Genomic DNA, 20397 nt, shown 5'->3' on the forward strand with positions numbered 1-20397 from the left:
TCATCTCCACATCTCCTGGCCCCAGTCCAGAGCAGGGGTTCAGCCAGAACTTGCATAACTCACTTTTAGTGAGAGACCCCGATGGGAGGAGAGACTCTATTGAATTACTGCAGTAACAAGAGGTCGAGCTGGGCGAGAGGAGGGCAGGCGATGGCTCGGGTTAGAGTTAGGAATTGTAATGTTGTACATCAAAGGGAGGTAAGGCCTGAAAGACGTATGTTGTTTGAAAATCAAATGTATGTCAAGGTTTGGACATCTTAGTCTAATTCCAGAAAATGGGTTATAGCGAGTCAGAATTCAATGGAAATACTGTCTTTGGTCTCAAATTTGCTTTAAGTTCAAATGCAATTATATTGAATGTTTCAGCAAACATATCTGGTCTTTAAATCATACTACTGCTCTGAAGTTGCAGAAAAATAATGAAGCAAGGAGGTTATGTTGTCACCCCTGTCGGATTATCAAGAATATAGGTAGAAGGATGCAGATTGAGTCAGGAAAGAAATCCTTAAATTTCGGTGCAGATCTGGATAAGGGGGCGGATCCAGGTTTTTTTTTTACTTACTTCTCAATATTTTTAAAAATTTCCCAGGGACATTGAGGGAACTCATATCTATGAGTGTGTGAAATCTGGTGCAACTCGGTGGAATTTAAGGGGCTTGTTGAGCCTTGGCGAAGGCATCGCTCTAATGAGTCCTGTTCTAGTATTTTGTCTTTTTCTTCTTTATTTGTAGACTGAGAACTTGTTTTCATACATTAAATCTATTTGCATAAGCTAGTAATGTCAGCTACTTGAAATAACCCACATTAGCTCCCCTTCTAGAGTAATTTGTCGAATGAACATCCAAACAATCATTCAATCAAAGAAAACTGCTAACTTCACTTTTCAGGCTACGGCCAATTATCTGTTCAGCTGTTGCACATTAAACGACATGTAAACATATCTGCAAATTCCACTTTGGTGCATTTAGAGGCGACCGCGGTACTTACACCTCCGCACCGCTGCTCGAAAAACCCCTGTCTACCCACGGCTTGTAAGCTACAGTGAAAGTTTATTTACTTTGTCTCGTGTTGCCCTGCTGGGGATCAGCCTGCCAGCTGCTGTCAATCAAACACGGACACAGGGAGGAAAAGGAGTATTTCTGATAATTCCCCAAATAACGTTTTTTTCCCTCAAAAGTATGGAAAAGTGTTGATAATACATTTAGGATAACACCGACTTTATTTGTGATCACAAGAGCCCCAGACTGCTTGTCCAATTCCTAATTGAAGGCATGTTTCCCTGGCATTATTCAAAGAAAACAGTCTGGCTGGAGTTTTCCACTTGTAGCTCCCCATGAAAGTGCTCAGAAAGATACGAAAAATCTATTCTGAAATAACCAATTACGATGTTATTTATCGGCTGCCAGCAGCACAGGGTGAGGAAGGTTGCTATGGGTGAACAACAAAAGGGAAACACAAAGGAATGGAGCTGATATGTGAAATGATATGGGAACAGAGGAAAGCCAGATGTTTGATACAAGCCCTGTTGTTTTTTAGCCCAACGCCTAATTGATGTCGCTTACTTGCATCCACATGTTGCTCGGTTCTTTGGCTAGAACGTATTTGTATGAACCTCAAAACTAAACCTCGATGTCAGATTTAAATTCTTAGCCAAAAACCTTCCCGATGACTTTATCTTCCTGTTTTATCGTATTTCTTTGACATTACTTTATCCACAATTATTTCCCCTCTGTATTTATCATAATTTTTGGTGCTCGTGTTTATTCAGGCATTTAGACGTAGTTGTTTATTCCTTTTGGGCACAGCCTCCATCGTTATCCCTATTTGATCGACTCTCAAAACAGAAACAGGATATTTTGCACCTGATTCTGATTTCTCATCAAATTAAATACATGCGTTGCAGTCAGCAAAGGATGGAGATCCATAGAAAAACTCTTTAAAAACAAAAGAAAAAGACACAATATGTGACAAAGGGAATCTGTAACTCATTTTTGACGGTCCACTGCCGAGCTGCTGAGTAATTCACTTGCTGGGTGACAAAGATGTGCAGTGTTTTCCTCTTTAGCGGGGAATTTATGTTCTTTGGCCGACCACAAGGGAAGGGTTTGTCCCAACTTGTTGGCGAACACAGTTTTTGTTGTCATAGATGTAGTTGTGTGTTTCCCAGTGGAGGCCTTTTGATGTCAGCTATGAACTAGCTGTATTTATTGTTTTATACACAGAACATCTTCCCGGAAAGATTCTGTTCTCACACGTCTTTTAATTGGTTTGCTTAAGTAAATCAAAAAAATATGTTGCTTGTTGCCTTGGTTTTCAATTATTTATTACCTCTAGCTTAAGAGGCTACTTCCTTTTAGATCTGAAGAATATCGTTGTCAGAAATCAGACTTCCTAAAGGACCATTAAAATATTGTCTGCAGCAATGTTCAAAGCAGATTCTTTAAATTGTTCATCAATCACACGAGTAGAGCTCATTAAAAATTTGTTCCCAAGATTCATTAACCGAGTCACTGAGTGCATGACCTGGACCTCCGACTGTGTCAGCCCCCTCGCTTCACACTCAACCGGACGTGCCGTCACTTTGACAAATGCACCAAACTCCATTTATAACACTTGACACTTTAAAAGTGGCATAGTTACATATCAGCAACAAAACATATTTGTGAATGTCACTAGACAAATAAAAACAAATTGTAGTTTTTATTTCCAGTTAATAGAGGCCTACTCACTAAACTTTTATGAAAGTACTTGGATCAAGTATTGTAGTGTATCATCGAGATACGCTAACACTAGTATTGTCTCGTTGTGGCTTCTTTAAAGGTTTTGCAACCACTTTTCTGAAGATGTTTACATACTTTAGTCAGCTTTAACCTTATTAAAACCTCAGACTGACTTTATGAACAGTTTTATCATGTTGACAGTATTACATGGCACAAACATCGAACTAAGTCGGATTAGATCCTCCCATGGATGCGGTGCGTTGTAAATCCATGAACACCAGTCACTTGAGCAAATAAAACCACATTCAAAACATCCATTCTGAGGAGAAGTCTTGGGGCAAACAAAGGTCAGGCTCATCTAATAGGCTGCACTATGAAACGTGACCCCCGGCCTACCCTAGCCCTAACCCCCCTTCATTAATTTCCTGGAGACTTACTATAACTCTAACAACAGCCAACACTTTCCTAACCCGAAACTTAGCCTCAAACTAACCATAACCAATGAGCCAAAAACCTGTTATTTCACAATAACATTCAAACAAACTTTCCCCAATTAACTGGTCCTTAGACTGAAATTCATCCCTCAAGGCAGAATGTGACAGAGACACACTCGTTCACACATTCACGTTCGCCCTCAGGCAGCAAACACACAGCAGATGATCGGACATACCATCCATCGGTTGTTATAAGATGAGTCTTGTGACTCAGTGGGAACCTCAATCCGGGATGTTGTCCCCCGTGTGTTGGGACACAGCACATGAGGAAAATGGTACGACCTCCTCCGCACACAACCACATGCACACACGCACACTCACAACTATTATTCGTGCTTCTGCCAAAACCTCTCATGTCTCTGATCCTTCGTAATGGGATAAAGAGAAAAGAATAGGACGACATGAAATATTACAGCAGACTTTCATTTTCCCTCTTCATCCACAGTCATACGTCTTTTTATCCTTTTAGTCCATCCAAAAGGTTACAAAATAATTCTCCTTTGCCTCACTTGTTATTTCCTATGACCCGAAACCAAATGTGCATACCGCTATTGTCTTCAGTTTACTGATGGAGTAGATACAACGCTCCGCTGGAAACATCTGCTCACCGCCCGCCTTAGCAGAAGATGCTTCAGTGGCTTGATTGCATGATTGTTTATTATAAGGTTACGCAACATCAAATAGCCCGCCTTTCAAATACAAAATGATTCACCAGTCCAAAATGAAAAATCATCATCTATGGAATGTGATGCAGCTTCTTCCAGACACAACATATAAGATGTTTTCCCAAAGCTGGGAAAGGTATTATAGGAATTAGGTTATCAATTCATAAATATTTCCAGATTCCGCCTCCTGTTTCCTCCCGAGCCGAAAAACCAGTTGAGGTCCGTTGCTCCCCTTCCCAGGCAAACGCCGCTCTCGTCTTTTATTTTGGTAGAGATTTGTGTATTAAGGTGTTCTGGATGACTTGCTGTGTATTATTCCACCCCGGGAGCTTTGAAGGTGCAAGGACTGGCTGCCCGTAAGGTCACCACAGGATCTCCCCTTAATAGTTGCAAGCTGTTGGCAGGATTGGGAGAGGCAGGGAGCAGAGGCGGCAGGAGTATGCCTTTGCTGAGGGTAGCCTGCTGAGCCCCTTTTTGTAGGTCCCCCCCCTTCCCTTCAGTTTGGAAGGAATTCCTTTCTTGGATGCTGGGAGCGGTACGCAGAGGGCACCGATTATATAGTTATACGGCTTGGCCTCTTTAAAACAACTATTTCTAAATGTGCCTGTATGTTTTTCTGTCTGCGCTGATGGTGGGGTTTTGGGTAAGTCCCTCGCCCCGTGTTTACAACTCGCAGTCTGGCACGAGTGTGCTTGCTACGTGACTCGCTATGTGGCACGATTGATGTTTGTGTCTTAGCTGATGGTCCGTGATAGCCACCCCTGACCGCTTACTTCTCCGCCTGTGCCGTTGACTCACGTAGACGAGGCCCTTTGCTCCTCTCTTGTCATTTGCCTCCCTGGCATTTTTTGTCCATTTGCAGATTTACATTTATGTTATTCCACGCAACCCACGCAAGTGATTTTCTTTACACGCGGCTTTTTCGGAGCTGTCACACACACATAAATATATGTTATAGAATATTGATCTGTGGCGAGTAAGGCCTCTCATTTTCTGCCTTAACGTGTTCTACATCAAATATGCACATAACTGGATGCCAGAAAAGCAATCCCATCAAAAGCTCTTTATTTTTTAACAGTTTAAGGCAGTTAAGTTGACCATATTTCCCATTGCCAAGGCAATTAAAAGGGAGGAGGGGGCTGGGGCACTGATCGGAGCAGGCACCCTCGCATTCACATATTTCTTGATCATGGCATGAAGAATTACTGTATTTTGTTAAGCCACTGCAACACAACGCTTATGTCGAACCATTAAATAAGCATCAGCGTGCCGTCGCTCCCTTTATTCCCAACGTTTCTCAGTGTGTGGGTACAGTGGGGGTTGAGGACGGAGGGTGCAACATGCATCTGAGACTCAGGGGAAGGAAGGATAACAGGGCTTTTCTACACAACTGAGCATAGGTAGTTACACATCGGGGGGCGCCGGGGCGGGGGGGGAACTCCCCACAGTGTTTAGAGGTTGTGGCTGTTTGCTGATGCCAAGTGCTCGCACTAATTTTGCCAAACTCAGTTATGTGCTCTCAAGTTGCTCTTAACTCTCTCCCTAATAGGACCCTGGTTTGTTTTTCTCATTTATACACATATTTCTCACACTATGAGTGTTTCACGTCTACGATTGATCTGAACTGGTCTGACGCACTGGGACCAAATGACAGCGCTGTCATGCGAAGGTGTTTGAAATCACGAGACCGACTGGAGGTGCATGCGCCGGTCGTAAACTCACTGTATGTTTCCAGCTCCAGTTTTGATGGACATACGTATATTAATGTGTTTAAAATACCCCTCAGAATACAAAAGTGCAGCCTAAGATGTTTCTGACAGAACTGCTGCTCGTTACACACTCTAATAACCTCACTTACTGGCTAATGAATAGTGTGTTATGCATCCGTAGTTCAGCCGGTTCTCTTTTCCCCAGGCCTGTGCCCCTTACACCACCTTCTTTCCTGTAAGCACTGACTGACATGCACACACTGCACACGCAGAAACCCAGAGAGGAACTGGGTGTTATTTTGACCTGTTACTGAGATGGAAGGATGGGGCTCTGACGAGGTCTGTGTTCTTCAGAGGGGCTTTCATGTAAGCGGTTGTCTCCCCCCACCCCCAGCCCAGCCCTCCTGTAGCCCTGGGACATGGGGCAGTGTGAGGGCCCCAAGGCCCACAAGGCCAGCCAGTCCCATTTCCCAGCCACCCTGAGAGAACCCCAAGTCAGGGCCAGATGTGGCAGCTGGGCCAGCCACCCTGGAGGTCAAGGTCAAAGGAAACCATGTCAAATTTGCCACCCACCATCATTCTCTAGATAGAGAGATAAACAGAAGTTTCCTTGGAGGGGAAGTGAGGTGTTGGAGGGAGGTAGGAAGTGCACTGGGGAACTGTGCTGAGAGAGAGAGAGAGAGAGAGAGAGAGAGAGGAGGGATAAAGCAAGGTAATATAGGGAAGAGTCACTGAGGGAGACAAGTCGTGTTCCTGGCTTCAGAATGCCACAGAGGAAACTCTGCTCACACGGTTGACAGCTGCTTCTAAAGTGTGTCCGGCCCTGGGCTTGTAAAGTCGTCACATGTAGGCCTCGTTTTCTCAGAGGGAGTCTGGGCACTGCCCACCTGGCCCTCACATTTGGGCCAGTTGGCCCCCCCCACCCCAAACACACTAACAACTTATTTTATACCCCCTTTTCAAAGGGGAGCCTGCGTCACTGCTCCTGAGTGACTAGCCTGCTCCCCCATGTCATTCCACCCAAATGCTTTCCACAAATCCTGCACGCTTACAAAATATCGCCGCTGTTTCCTGTGTTTTGCATTTACCACTTACTATAACGTGCAATATTTTGGGCATTAACTTTACGGTGCTACCCAAAGCAAGATGCAAGGCTGATTTTTATGACGTACTTGTAGCGCAGTTAAAAGTAAAGTTGCAAGGCAAAGTTGCAAGACAATCGATATTTTAGATGTTAACAAACACACACACATATTCTTGTAGATGTAAAAACAACCACAGGGGACATTAAACAAGTTAGAAATAAGTTTAAAGGCCTCTGCTCCTCTTCTGTATTGTTGTGAAAATATGTAAAAACTGAAATCAATTAGCTTTTCCACACAAACAATTCACAATGAGGTTTCCATCACTATTGAGCTACATTTTATAAATTCACTCAGGAAGTGAGTCAACGCTAAAGAGCCTATGATGTGATAGTAATTTGTTACTTACCTGACTTACCCCCCACATAGTATCAGCTCTACTTGATGTAATCTATTGGATGGTATTACAGCAGCAGCTATTTCATATCCACACAATTGTGCCCTGACCCTTCAGTGGAAACACCTCAATTTGTGTTGGGTTTGTGGCTTGTAAATTGTCGTAACATTTTCCTTGTTCATTAAAATCCACTGTGCAAAAGAAGCAATACCAGTTAACCCTAATAGGAAAGAAACACAATGGCCGCAGGCGACCGCAGATTGATCTGATAAGCCACCAGGACACAAATGCAGACATGCCCTTGGTCTGCCGCCTGCCTTCCATGACTAAGACCACATGTGTTCCTTGTTTGGCCCTGAGAAGCAGTACACACTTTGCGTACCCAAACAGCCGAAGAAGGCCCCCCGAGAGGCAAGCGGACGAGGCAGCGGCAGCTGGTGCCGGTGACGCATCGCAAACGTTATCCGGTGACGTCAAACGCCAGGGGCAACAGCCTATGATGTTCTATTTAAACCACAGTATTTAATTTTGACATAGGACTATTAGAGAAGCTGGTAAATTGATACTTCTGATCTTCTGATATTTTGACATGAACGGCCTTCGGTGCCAAGTAACTTTAAGTAGAATAGTATTGATCTGCAGCACTAAGACTCCAGCGTCAGACTGTGATTATCCATATTTACCCAATACACAATACACTTTGACTGATAAGGTATACGCAAAGATTTCAGAATTGTTTGATATTTGGTCATCTACTATGACGAGCTAGCTTGTGTATATTCGGGGAAATGCTGTTCGTGGCCACTTGGAGGATTATAACACTTTATATAAGTGTTATAGAAGCACAAAAGGAAATATTAGACACATTGAAAAATAACGCATATCTATTTTATTTTGATCTAACATTTATTCCACGAGGTCAACAAAATCGATTGGTTTGCCTCAATGATATGTGCACTCTATATGATATATATTTTTTTCTTAGGTGTTTTGTTGATGGTGGCAAATAATTATAAACCAAAATGTTATATTTCATTTTTTATTTACACACGTCCCCCTGAAAGTCAAAATTATTCATATGATCTTGACGGACACTTTGGATCTTGACTTCTAAAATGATTGCTTTGGAGTTGAACCTCTTTTGACCACCCATTATGCCTCTGTAATGGCTGCACTGAAAGGGCCGGTGGGATCAATTACACTGAATGACTCTTTATCTCTCCCGCCCAGGTGATTCCTTTCCCCATGTCCTGCGACATACGGGATGAGTGCTCCTGCCGGGATCCCAACGCTATAGAGAACAGAAAGGATGAACACGTCCATTCCCTGGGGTGACCAACCTGAGCGGGGACCTCTGTTCAACGTCCCAGGAACCTTGCTCCAACACAACACAGCCAGAGTGGCCGAGGCAGACCCCTCCTTCATTCTCCTCTCGGCCTCCAATTTCCTGCACATGCTGCTTAACAGGCATACCTCTCCATCCATACTGCAACCCCGACCAGCTGAAACAAAGCCTACGCCTCCATATCACAAGAAAGATCTTAAAAAAAGAGGATGGGACTCACCAGACTCCACCGAAAACTTCATTCCTCCGCTACAAAGGAAAGTAACCCTGCAAAATCATCATAAAAAAAACCCAACATATACAGCAAAGAGGAAAAGAAAAGAAATAACATGAAGCAGACTTTTTTTTTTTTTTTTTTTTTAAAGAATAAGAAAACTAAACAAAATAACATAACCAAGCCTAGGTAGCATGCCTTTCATTCAGTTTTGTGCCGGCTTCAGTGTCTGTTCTAGTGAACTCGCTCTACAATCACATGATTGAACCTAAGGTATAACTCAAAATGTGCAAGTTGGGGGATCGTGTTGATGTTGGTTTTGTGTTTTGACAATATGAAGGAATGTTAAAAGAGAATCCTCGGACACTTTGAGGGCATGTCCAGCACCTTTTCCTCAAGCGGCTAGATGTTTGTGCTTATATCATTCCTGGTTTCCAACTGGTCACACACTCCGTATCACTTTGTCTGTTTCCAGCAGCGTGTTTCTTCATCGGCACGTCAGAGGTTTTCCAGGCTTTCTGGGGAATGAGACAGCCATACATTGTTGGGGCGAGACACTTCAGGTGAATAGGGTTCAATATGGCTATTATCTAATTAAATATGAACCAATTTGCATAAATTTCCAAAACAGAAGATTGAGCGCTTGATGAAACCTGGTTCAAAGTTTTCTATTTATTTTGGTAACACATTCGAGTTTAAGATGTATACCAAGATATATAAATGGGAAAATTCAATATCTGGCCCAAAGTTTGAGAAAAAAGCCTTTATACACATTTATTTTCAAATTCCACACATTTCTAAAGGAAATTACTATGTTTTGATCCGATAACATTGTGCAGCAGCGAGAGAGCTTTACAACAATACCTATGATGACAAGAATGATGATGTGTGAGAATTTCACATACAAATAGTAAAAGTGTAGTCAAATTTACAGCTACATGTGTTTCAAGTCAAGTAATGGAGGCTAAATATGCCCAAAATTTGCCTGAACAAAATCTATTTGCCTTTAGTGTCTCGCCTCATGTTGGAAGCCACAGATTCAACACAAACGGCAAAATATAAAAACACTCCCGCACGCAAATGTTAAACCAACTGTCGGACACAATTCCCTGAGCCGTTTGAAATTTAAAAACCCTGAATGCATAGTTTTAAGCATGGCTTCTCTGCTACTGTGTTTGCTGCTACTTGCCATTGTCCCATCACGATATCTAATAGGGTCGGACGTCTCATAGGGTTGTCGGCCTTGCTGCTTATACAGTACCTCTCTATGGCATTCATTCACGCTTACATGTTGGTGCATATTACGTTCGGCTCACATTAATCCGCGATGACAACACCACGTATGAAATGCACTAAGAACTTTAAAAAAGAAAAAACACAGAACCTCACTTGTCATCCCAGTTTCACCCCCGACCACCCCGCGAGAAAAAAAAATCATACACACATTGACCACGACTTAAAGAATGTCCACCTGTAACACCTCACTTTGAGCTGGGCAGATTTCAGTTTCAGTTTGAACCCGCTCCCTCACGGCGCTCGACGAGAACCCCGTTACCTTCCAGCGCCGATTCCAAAGGTTCAAACTGAAAGTAAAATGATCCCAGCTGCGTTCAGAATGTAGTCAACGCTTGTCGGGAGTCTGTGGCTTTTTTTTGGGGTGCTTTTTGCTCTTTCTTTCAGTCGCACGGGAGTACGGAAATAAAAGGGCTGGATCGAGGCCGCGGCGAGTATAGGTGGAAGGTGACCCCCATCTGAACACACACACACACACATGCACACAACTCTCTCCTCATTCTCTCCCCTCCCGGTTGTGTCGGACTCCGCAGCTCTAGCGGGCGACAAATAAAAATGACATTTGGATGTATGTGTCAACGCAGCATTAACGGTCACCATACGATCGAAGGTCCCTGAGATTCACCGTTCAAGTCGTTAATTTCACCGTTAGAAGAAAAAAGGGCACTTGGTTGAGATCAGCACTTTTCAGTATTGCGAACTTGGGTGCGCGTCCTCACCAGTTAACTCCATCGGATAACATGGCTGCTGCAACCGCTTTGTATTTCTGATATCCCTCACTGCACACACGCCAGTTTGTTCTCATGCACATGGGGTGGTGAAGGCTGCTCGGCATATATTGGTCCAAATGTTGCTGCTCCGGTTGCGATCAGGGCGATTCAATCTTTTCATTTTCACCTGGGTCAGCGGCGTGGTCCCCTCCGACTCATCCTAGGCTGCTAAAGCATTCCAGACCATTCCAATAAGTCGGGGAAACGATCGAGCTGTACAAGCGGTGATGTCAGACCGAGGTCATTGTCATTTTGTTTGTTTTTTTAACCAATGTGAGCGAAGAACTGAGACAATACCACAACATGCAGAGAAAGTGAAAAAAAAGGTATTATTTTCCACCAAATACAACAAAAAATATCATGTAAATATTACCACGTGTTCTTGATGGACGGGAGCATTGCAAAATGGTTTTGGTTTATTTTTTTTTGTTTCCTTGTATCTCATTTCTTTCTTCTTTTTGTTTTACAAAATGTCATATTTAATCAGTGTTTGTATTATTGACCTCAGTTACTGCACTTTTTTTTAGTTGCCATGTAAGAAGAAAAAAAAAGGTATATCTTTCAAAAAATGTTTAGAAGCTGCTATCGTCAGAAAGGTGATCTGAATCAACCTGTATGATATTCGGTCATTTGACTCCCTGTGTTGCTATAACCCTTCCTGTCATTAGTGTTTTCATTGTATCTGACCTTAGATTCTCCTCCCGACCATGTTATCAATGAAGTAGAGTCACCGAATCCCCAAATCGTACAAACTAGGGTACACACCAACGCATTATCTATAGAAGGTATATTGTATATTGAAAGTATATTGTCACATATTTAAGGTCTAGTTAGATTGTTGGTCTTTTGTTTTGCCCTCATGTTTGTGTCACACATCCTTAAGGTTGAGGTGTACATTTTGCAGAAACCTACAAATGCCGGAGGTGAAGGAAAAAGCGTAAATGAAGAAAAGTCCCCGCTCAAAGGGACTGTTGAAAGACTTTTTTATGAATTATGAAACTTTGTAAGGATGTTCTAAAGGCTATATCATCTTCATCGCATTTAACACTTTATATGAATACTATATAGCCCTGGTTAAAAAAGACAAAAATAACAAAAAAAGAGACTTGTATTATGTTGATATTATCAAATTATATATATATTAGTACTCCAGATACTGCTGCTTTTACATAGAACTGTCACCAGTGGGGAGAGACTGACCTGCAATCACTACACCACGCCAATGACATGCAGTACTGCAGTTCATCATCTGCCATTCAGGTCACTGGGAAGCCATTTCAGCCATTCGACGAATCCCCCAAAAACTGTCCTTGTATCCTTCCTGTGACTCGTGAACCGAGTTAACACGACCTGTCGCTTCCACGTTCTCTGACTAACTCATATCCTCCTCTCGTCAGCCGATATCTGGACACCCCAAAAAAACCGACTCGACACTATCACGATCAGAAAGGCTACACAAACGTGACCGCACGTCAACTTGAACAATTAGATACCGGAGACGGTTCCCATAAGCCATAGTTAACCCAGATATTCATGGAAAGAAAAGTATAAGATTGCGCATTGGACGAGGACATCGCCTCTCTACTGTAGTCTTCACAGGATCCCTTGCTGTACCTCATGCCTGTAATGTTTGCTGCTTCTATATTTTTGGTATTTTAGTGACATTTTTGCGTCTCATAACGATGGTGTAAATAGTAGAACTATTTATTGAGAGTGTTATACTTTTTTAAGTTATATTTAATGTCCATGTAAGTTATTTTTTACATTGTTCTTATAAACGGAAACATTATCGGTTGTGTGAGTCAAAGGTTGTCGTTTTGTCTCTTATCAGTTGGGATCACTGCCATCGAGCATTGACCGGACACACAGTACACTCCAAAGACCCACAACCATGAGATCCCATTGGTCATTAAGTGTAGATAGACGCTGCTCACATCCAATGAGGATTCATCACCTCTAATTATTACTGAGTGCAGTGTATCTCCTTTCTCTTTTTAAAACCAGAATGTAAAGTTTCTTTTTTTATTTCTCTTTTTGCTTTTTTTTTTTTAATTGCACACATTAGCCATACATACAAGCAGTTGTGAATAAAAAAACAAAAACCCAAGTATATAATGGTTAAAGTACATAAATCTGTAATATAGCAACAACCATGTTTTCAGAGCCTATGTACGACACAGATAATATTTGTACACAGCTGGGTGAGGGCGGGAGAAAAGTGGCAAAGGCGAGGGGGATGAGAAAGAAGGAGCCGGGGGTCGAGAGGCAGCTGATGGTGCCCCAGGTGGAGTGATCTCGGAGGGTCGGGGGAGTGGACGCTGGGCAGGGAGAGAGGTGCGGGGATGGGTGGGCTGCTTTTCCTGGCCCGTCAAGCTATTTGTCCAGGTGTGAAAATGTGGACCCACAGAGGCTGCTCCTGGGCCAGGGGTGGCCGGCGCCGACTGGCAACAGGCCGACCGCGGTGAGTCAGAGTTTCTCCGAGGGGGTGGCAGCCATCCCTCCCTCTCTCGCTCTCTCTCTCTCCCCCTGGGACTCCCAGTCTCTCCCTCACTCCCTCGCTCCCACCGCCTCCTACACCTCCACCTCCCCACTCCCTCAGCACACTGCCTCATCTGTCACTGTCAGGTATGCCTGCGCAGGGCCGCCAGGGTCAAGCTGGCCCTGTGAAAAGGAGAGAGGATGTTTGCCCGGCTTATGGAGCCTTCTGAAGTTAGGCTGAAGGAACACAGTTCTTCTCACCTCATAGAGCCCACGCGCATCATATAATATGATTTGTACGGCCGTCTGGTTTCTAATGATGTGGCTTGTATAACCCAGTAGTCAAACTCCTTTGTTTTCTCTAATTTAACACCGGGGGTTATTGTATTGCTCGTCAAGAAATGGACTTTCTTGGGCCGGATTGACATTACAAAGCGACCGGGGAGCGTCAGAACGAGTGTCAGAGTCCCCGATGTCCCCTCTCAGATCAATTTGAAAAATACTGATGTGCCATCTCGTTGTAAGACATTTTCTTTGTGTATTGTACCACATGAAGTACCTCTCACAGGCCTCTGGTTATTGAAGGGTCCACTTGTGTCTGTTTCCTAATCCCTCAATAAATAAACAAAAGGTGAATTGTCCTTTTTTCTAAGTGGGAAGTATAAAAAAAAAGGTGTATTTACATATTATGTGGATAACTAGTGGTATTACTGCAATGTTTCGTACCTGATTGCTCAACAATTATATTTTAAGATGTAAATAATAATATTACATGATGATTGTATTTGCAAACCATGTACTAACTGTTTGGGAGTAGCTCTTGGATTGATTTTTATCATAACTATTATACAAAGAGATGAACCGTGAATATGTTGTGCATTGTGTCAAAGTGTCACCTAAAAGACAGATATGAAAAAAAAGACAAAAAAAAAAGAGGACCTGTGATGCTTTTCCACACCACTTTCGCTGCCAGCATTTATTTGTCCCTAAAAGGCTTAAGTACGAGCACTGTTGTCAGTTATCTAAACCATTGAATTTATCAATTGAAATTATTTATTTGTTGTCAAGATGAATAAAAAAATCACAATGGGTCGTGGGAGTCTGTCGAAGTTCATCCCTCAAAACTTGACGGATTTCTTTTGTTTTCAGTTCATTATCAAACCTTTCCGAGGTTGACTGGCGCCGGCCAACAGCCTCCAGTTTTCCCCAGTCCATGCTGTACGTTGTTTGAGTCTTGCCCCCATTAACGCCTTTGTGTTCGCTTCACCAACACTGTAAAGGTTGCCATCGGACTCCGGCGTCCTCCCTCGCTCTGGTGGCCTCCTCTCTCTCTTTGGTTCTTACACAGTATGCACTTTTTCAGGCACATATAACAGATTGGACTTTTTGTGTTTCAGTCAATGTTTCTCTCTGTTTTTTCCACAGTTGCAATTATATATATTTTTTTGGTGCTCTGGTACATGGCAAAACATGTGTACTATATTTTCATAAGGAAGAGTCATAAAGACGAGTATCATGTTCATTTTTGCTGTCATTTATTGTGTAGAAATAAAACACTGGTTAAAGTGAACATACGCCGGAGGAGTGTGGTCAGTTCTTTGAAAGCAATGTTGTTTACTTTTTTTCTTTTGCATCAAACATTGAAAGATGTCCTGCACACGTGCGTCCAGGTGGAGCGGATTCATTTTATATTTTTAACTCGGGCCTCTGAACAGTACGTTTCATCTGGAAGTCATTCAGGTACCAAACATCCATAGTGAGCCCTTTCAAAATAAAAATTAAAAAAATGGGCTGAGCTGGTTATAAAAGAGGAACTCATTCTTTAAGCCTCCATTGATACATTGGCATGGAAATGCAAGTGCTGTTCCTGGCACACCAATGACGTTAATGGCCTAATTTGTGAGAATGAACATCAAGCTACTGATTTTTAAAGTGCAGTTAATGTTGCATGACTGGAAAGAAACTGGATCTGAGCTTAAAGGAATAGTTTGTTGAGGGAGATGGAAAAAGTAAATGCTTCCCAGCAGCTCACATGCAGAGAGGCATAGCCACCTTCAGTTAATGATATAAATTAGAGTAATTCATAGGGGATAGCTGTCTGTTAGTTCAGTGAATGATTTCCCCCCTTCCCGGCTCATATGTAAATATTTTGTTAAGCGGGATCATGTTGTAAATTGGCTGAAACCTGGGAAATAACATGCGATCTACATGTGCTAACAGAAAATATGATTGCAGCCATTTTCATCTCGGCCTCATTTTGCCATCACGCTGATTAATTCTGACCCGAGCATTTGATGTGAAACCATGCAACTTCACCATCCGGGGGGGGGGGGGGGGGGGGTCTCTCCAGGGACACACGAGCCAGTTGATCATTTCAAATTATGTTTGACCACTTCACAAGACAGATAATTGAATTCTACGTTACATGCGGGTGTTGATGGCCCGAGCAGCTTATGTCAACCGACCGTATCAATGGAACACAGACTGAATCAGTCTGTGTTCCATTGGGGTTTAAACTACAATAATTAAACCCCAAACCGTTCAGTCTGCTCCAGGAAGGTGGTCATGGCAACTGATTGAAATATATTAAACTCACTTGCAACTATTGTGTATTTTTATAATATTGCTACTCTAAAATAGTTCTTAACTTTAAATTACTGAGATTTGTATGCAATGTAATATGAAACAATATTTAACTCAATATTAAACAATATTTAATAGTTATCCAGTGATAAAATGTGTTACATTAAATCAAAACGTTTAGTCTGGTCCAAAGACAACTCCTTCACAACCACTATAAAACTATTTTTATATGAATTGCTATTGTGAGAAAACAAAGGAATTACTGGTAATGTTATTTGCTTTGTTATCTAGGGCATTGAACATCTTGATGGAATCATATCATACTTGCAATATGGAAGAACATTAAAACTAACTGAAAAACTAGTTAAAACTTTATTTAGTTGTCTTTACCTAATTAATTTAGTTGAATTTATGGAAAATTAAATCAACATTTGATCACTTGCAATGATGTCTGATTTGTAAAAGTGCTTTACAGTCTGCTTAAAATCTTTGAAACACATCATGGAACAATATTTAAACTTCCTACCTGGATGCATGTGTGAGTCTGACATGTTGGGGGGGGGGGTTATACAGTATTAACACAAAGGAGTGAACTTTGCAGGATCGCAAATTTCCCTTCAGAAAAATGCTGCGGCTCATTGATTTTCAGGATCATGAACACAATTGGACTTAGACGTGTGGGTGTTCTGACATGTGTTAACACTTTGAGGCAACAACATCCCATTCTTCGGTTTCGTCTGATATGACGTAAACACACCACAGGATGAGCACTCAGGATTAAACAAGGAAGTGAGGGAGTATCGAATGGGCTATTAACCGACACGCTGTGACAAATTATTCGATCGGCTATTTTAAGATGCGGCGTGAGGGCTGCTCTGTTTCCAAAAAACTGCCGGTTGGAGTCACTGAGTTTTTCTCTGCTCCGCTGGATCGCATTAGGAATTGATGCAAACTGGAAGGTATGTAATTCTAAAATAAAGCAAATTCTAATTATGACGAGGACGATGGCCCAGCAGGAAAATAGCTCCCAGGTGGAAAATAATATTCATGAAATATTTTGGGAGAAAGCAAGACAAAAAATCATCGGTAAATACATGAGGAAACCATCTGCACATGTGGTAAACAATTTTGGAATGAATTATGTTTGTGGGGGAATTTAAATTGTTTTGGAACTTGTGATGTTAAAATAGGTTTCGATAAATGCTCCGCAGCTGTTTCAGTCAGAACCGTCTGTAAATCTAAATCAACCTTGTCAGTTGTGATGGAATCGTTCCGCCGCAGCGCTGCAAGAAGACGCCGCAGCTTTTATATACATTTTTAATATTTCACATTCTTCAGAAAAAAGACAATCAAAGCCACATAATACAGGTGTCTGGTTTTTTTTTTACAATTCAAAATGTACAATATAATAATTTAATATTACAATTCATATAACATGAGATGAAAATATTGGGGGGAAAAAAGGCATTGTTTATCTTCCTTATAGCAGGACCCATGGCTTCAAAGATATGACGGTTTGCCAGTCGATCCCTACAATCACCGATTCTTCACATTCCGGCTCACGTGTACCTCACGTGGTTCAACTTCAGCTCGGCAACAAACCGTTCGAGGAAGTTCTGCCGTGTTTTCTGGCAGGACGAATAAATATTGACGAACATCAAATTTTGCTGCAGGGGAGGAACTTTTCAAGAGGTCGGAACCACTCGTCACCGGACTCTGATTATTCAAAAACAACTCCACTGAACCTTCCATGAATGTTTGTGGAGGAGCAATAAACCGTTCATTTCTGATGTTGGGGCAGATCCAAGATAATTGGCATTGTTCCACATTTTCCCAGATTTCCCAGAGAACACTTCACGGATCTCGATGCAGAAAAAGAGAATAATTTATTGAAACTTGATGCAGTAAATCAGGCATGTTTAGGGGACTGATATCTAGAAAAAGTCTAAATCTAGTGAACTTTCATGTGGTTTCCTAAGGGGAACCTGATGGAGTTATGCACTCTCTGATTGCCCTTCTAGTTTTTAATACTACCCCCCCCCCCCCCCACCCCTTTATTTGTGTGGATCTATTATTCATTTGCACAACTTCTCAATAACTGATTTAACTGGCATGTTGTAATTTATTATTAGATTAAAAGCACATTACATGGGTTTTGCAGTGAAACCCTTCACTCTGAAGACCTTATTGTGGTCAAATAATTTCCCTTTTTTTGTTCTGGTTTTTATTCTGTGGAATCCTACAAATTAGTATTTATTTGTCTGTAGTTCCAAAAAAAAAAGACAGACAACAGAGGATTTTTTGATTTGAGCGCTGGATATGAATGAGCATGACGTGTTCAAAGCCATCAACTCTGTCTTTGCATAATTTCGACGGACTGTCAGACAAACAATCCTGTTGCCACGCAGAGCCTTGCTATGTCAGTTGATGCAAAACAAGACTAACCACAAAGCTCCTCACTTGCCGATATGAAACTCACGAAGATCCTTTTTTTCCCCAATTGTTAATTGACGAGAACTCGAAAACAAGTAAGTGATTTCCAAATGGCTTTAACACGGCTGAGTTTCTCCTTTCAAAATGAAGGTAGTAAAGGCAAATAAGTTATGCTGTTGACTTCTCCGTATATTTTTTCTCTCTTAAGTGTTCCAGGTAAGCCTCAAAGCACCGAAAAAAAGGAACTACAATATTACATTCAAAGTACTTGAGCCAAGCAGCTTCTCTTGGCCGGATGATATTTTACATGTCCACACTGCAGATTCTCATTGATATGTGCAATCACTGGCATTTTGAGAAATAAGATCGCATCAGATTTGTTGTTGTTGTTGTTGTTGTACGATATATATAATAAAAGAAGGCCACAGAACGTTTTTTCCGTAGCTTCAACACAATGTCCAGTGGATTCTGAGGTTCTTCCCCCCCCCCCGGCTCTCCTGGGTTTTCCAAAAGCACCAGTCCCTTGAGAGACACCTGCTGCAGAGCGGAGCGACGCATCAATCAATGATGTCATCTTGCAAGAAAAAGGAAAGTAAATCACGCGGCTCGTCTCCAGACGCCGGCCTCATCGGAGTTTGGTGCTGCTGTATGTGTTTCGCTGTACCGAGATGAGCTTCTCCATGCAGTTGCTGCGACTCTCATGTAAGGAGCCCTGCCAGGCGGTGCTGGCGGCTCGGCCCTCCTCGCTCCGGCAGTAGACGTACGCCATGGTGTCGGTGCGGCTCTGGATGTGGGTGCTGCGCAGGAGGGACCGGCAGTAGTGGCTGATCTTCTCCACCCTGCGGAGGATCAGGTTGGCTTTTCTATTGGAGAGGAAGACAAGAAAAAGATTGAAGCTCAACATCTGTCTACTGCTAAAGTGTAATGAACCCTATTGCCATTATATTTTCTTTTATAGCAAGGCAGACTCCAGGACTAACACACGCAGAATCAGGTTGAAGACTGTTCCTGCTGAAAGTGAATGCAAGTGTAAATGAAAGCTCAGAGATGGGATGCAAACATGTGAGAATCCAATAGAGCAAATATAGCAGACTTGGTAACAATTGACACAAGCAGGATCACTGTGTAATTTAAAATAGGCTGAGAGTAGGAATAGTGATACTATTTCATTATTATTATTTATTATGTAAGATAATTCAACTTTATTATCCCTTTCCCCGCTCCTTCCTAGAACATCCACCTCTAACGCAAAACACCAGATTCACAAATCTTTCCCCCCTTTTCTCAATCCGACTAACAATAACAAAGGTTTTGAGTTCAACTCCTTCAGTTTCTTATCTTTCAGACTTTTACGTGTAATATATATCTTTTTTTACATAAAATTCATGAGATAAAATCTCCGTTTTAGTTAAACACCAAAGCAGCATAAAAAAAAAAAAAAAATAGCACAAAAGTTTCAAGTCAGCACTTTCAAGTTGAAACCTGTGGCTTTGTGTTTACACTGTGACGTCCTGAACCAGCCACGTAATCTGACCACACTTGATCTGCGACTCCTGAGGATTAAGGAACTCCAAAACAAGTCCTTCAATTCAACCTTTAAAAGCATCTGTTACAATATTGGTAAACTGCTCCAGCAGGTATCAATTCAGCCACATTGCAACAACAGCTGAACCAGCATGTGAATCTCCACCAGATGATGCATTAAAAGAAAATCCTGAAATCATAAAAGTAGTTCATGATAGTAGTAACTTTGGACAGATCGTTGTGAACGTCAGGCCTCCGCGGATTTAATTCCAGCTGGAAGACGACGTGAGATCGGCCCGTCCGACCGCCTGATTGGTGTTCGTTTGGCGCCGCAGAGTTAACAGATATCTATTCAAACAATGAAACGAACAGAAGAAAAGAAAAGAGGAGGCAGACGGACAGATGTGGCATTGTGCTTCCATTCGCACCTCCTCTGACTCCATGTCTGCACGGAAACATACAGCCTTAAGTGTTGCCAGAATGCAAAGGGTGTGCGCAGGGGTGTCTCTGATGGACTTGCAACTGCGATTTGGCCGAGGCACTGTTGAACAACTACACCAGCGATAGCTCGTCTCACTTTGTCAATTGGGGGGGGGGGGGGGGGGGGGGGGCACAGACACATCAGTACCTCTCTCACATAACAAAAATATACAGTGTGAGTATTCCAGGTCGTTAAGCCTGGTATGGAAT

At 42.3% G+C, this 20397-nt stretch overlaps 2 protein-coding genes across 2 annotated transcripts in view; one reads left to right on the plus strand and one right to left on the minus strand.

Annotated features, from left to right (window-relative positions):
* pappaa (pregnancy-associated plasma protein A, pappalysin 1a) overlaps positions 1 to 8402 on the plus strand; it is an 83276-nt gene extending 74874 nt beyond the window's left edge. Inside the window, exon 22 of the mRNA XM_062413121.1 lies at positions 8298 to 8402. Within this exon, the coding sequence (XP_062269105.1) occupies positions 8298 to 8402 (105 nt within the window). The remainder of the gene's footprint in view (positions 1 to 8297) is intronic.
* A 9415-nt stretch (positions 8403 to 17817) lies between these two features.
* Positions 17818 to 20397, minus strand: part of LOC133974919 (astrotactin-2-like) — a 249798-nt gene continuing 247218 nt past the window's right edge. Inside the window, exon 23 of the mRNA XM_062412735.1 lies at positions 17818 to 19046. Coding sequence (XP_062268719.1) covers positions 18809 to 19046 — 238 coding nt within the window. The 3' untranslated portion in view covers positions 17818 to 18808. The remainder of the gene's footprint in view (positions 19047 to 20397) is intronic.

The sequence above is a fragment of the Platichthys flesus genome, chromosome 19, assembly GCF_949316205.1.
Source record: "Platichthys flesus chromosome 19, fPlaFle2.1, whole genome shotgun sequence".
NCBI classification, from domain to species: Eukaryota; Metazoa; Chordata; class Actinopteri; order Pleuronectiformes; family Pleuronectidae; genus Platichthys; species Platichthys flesus.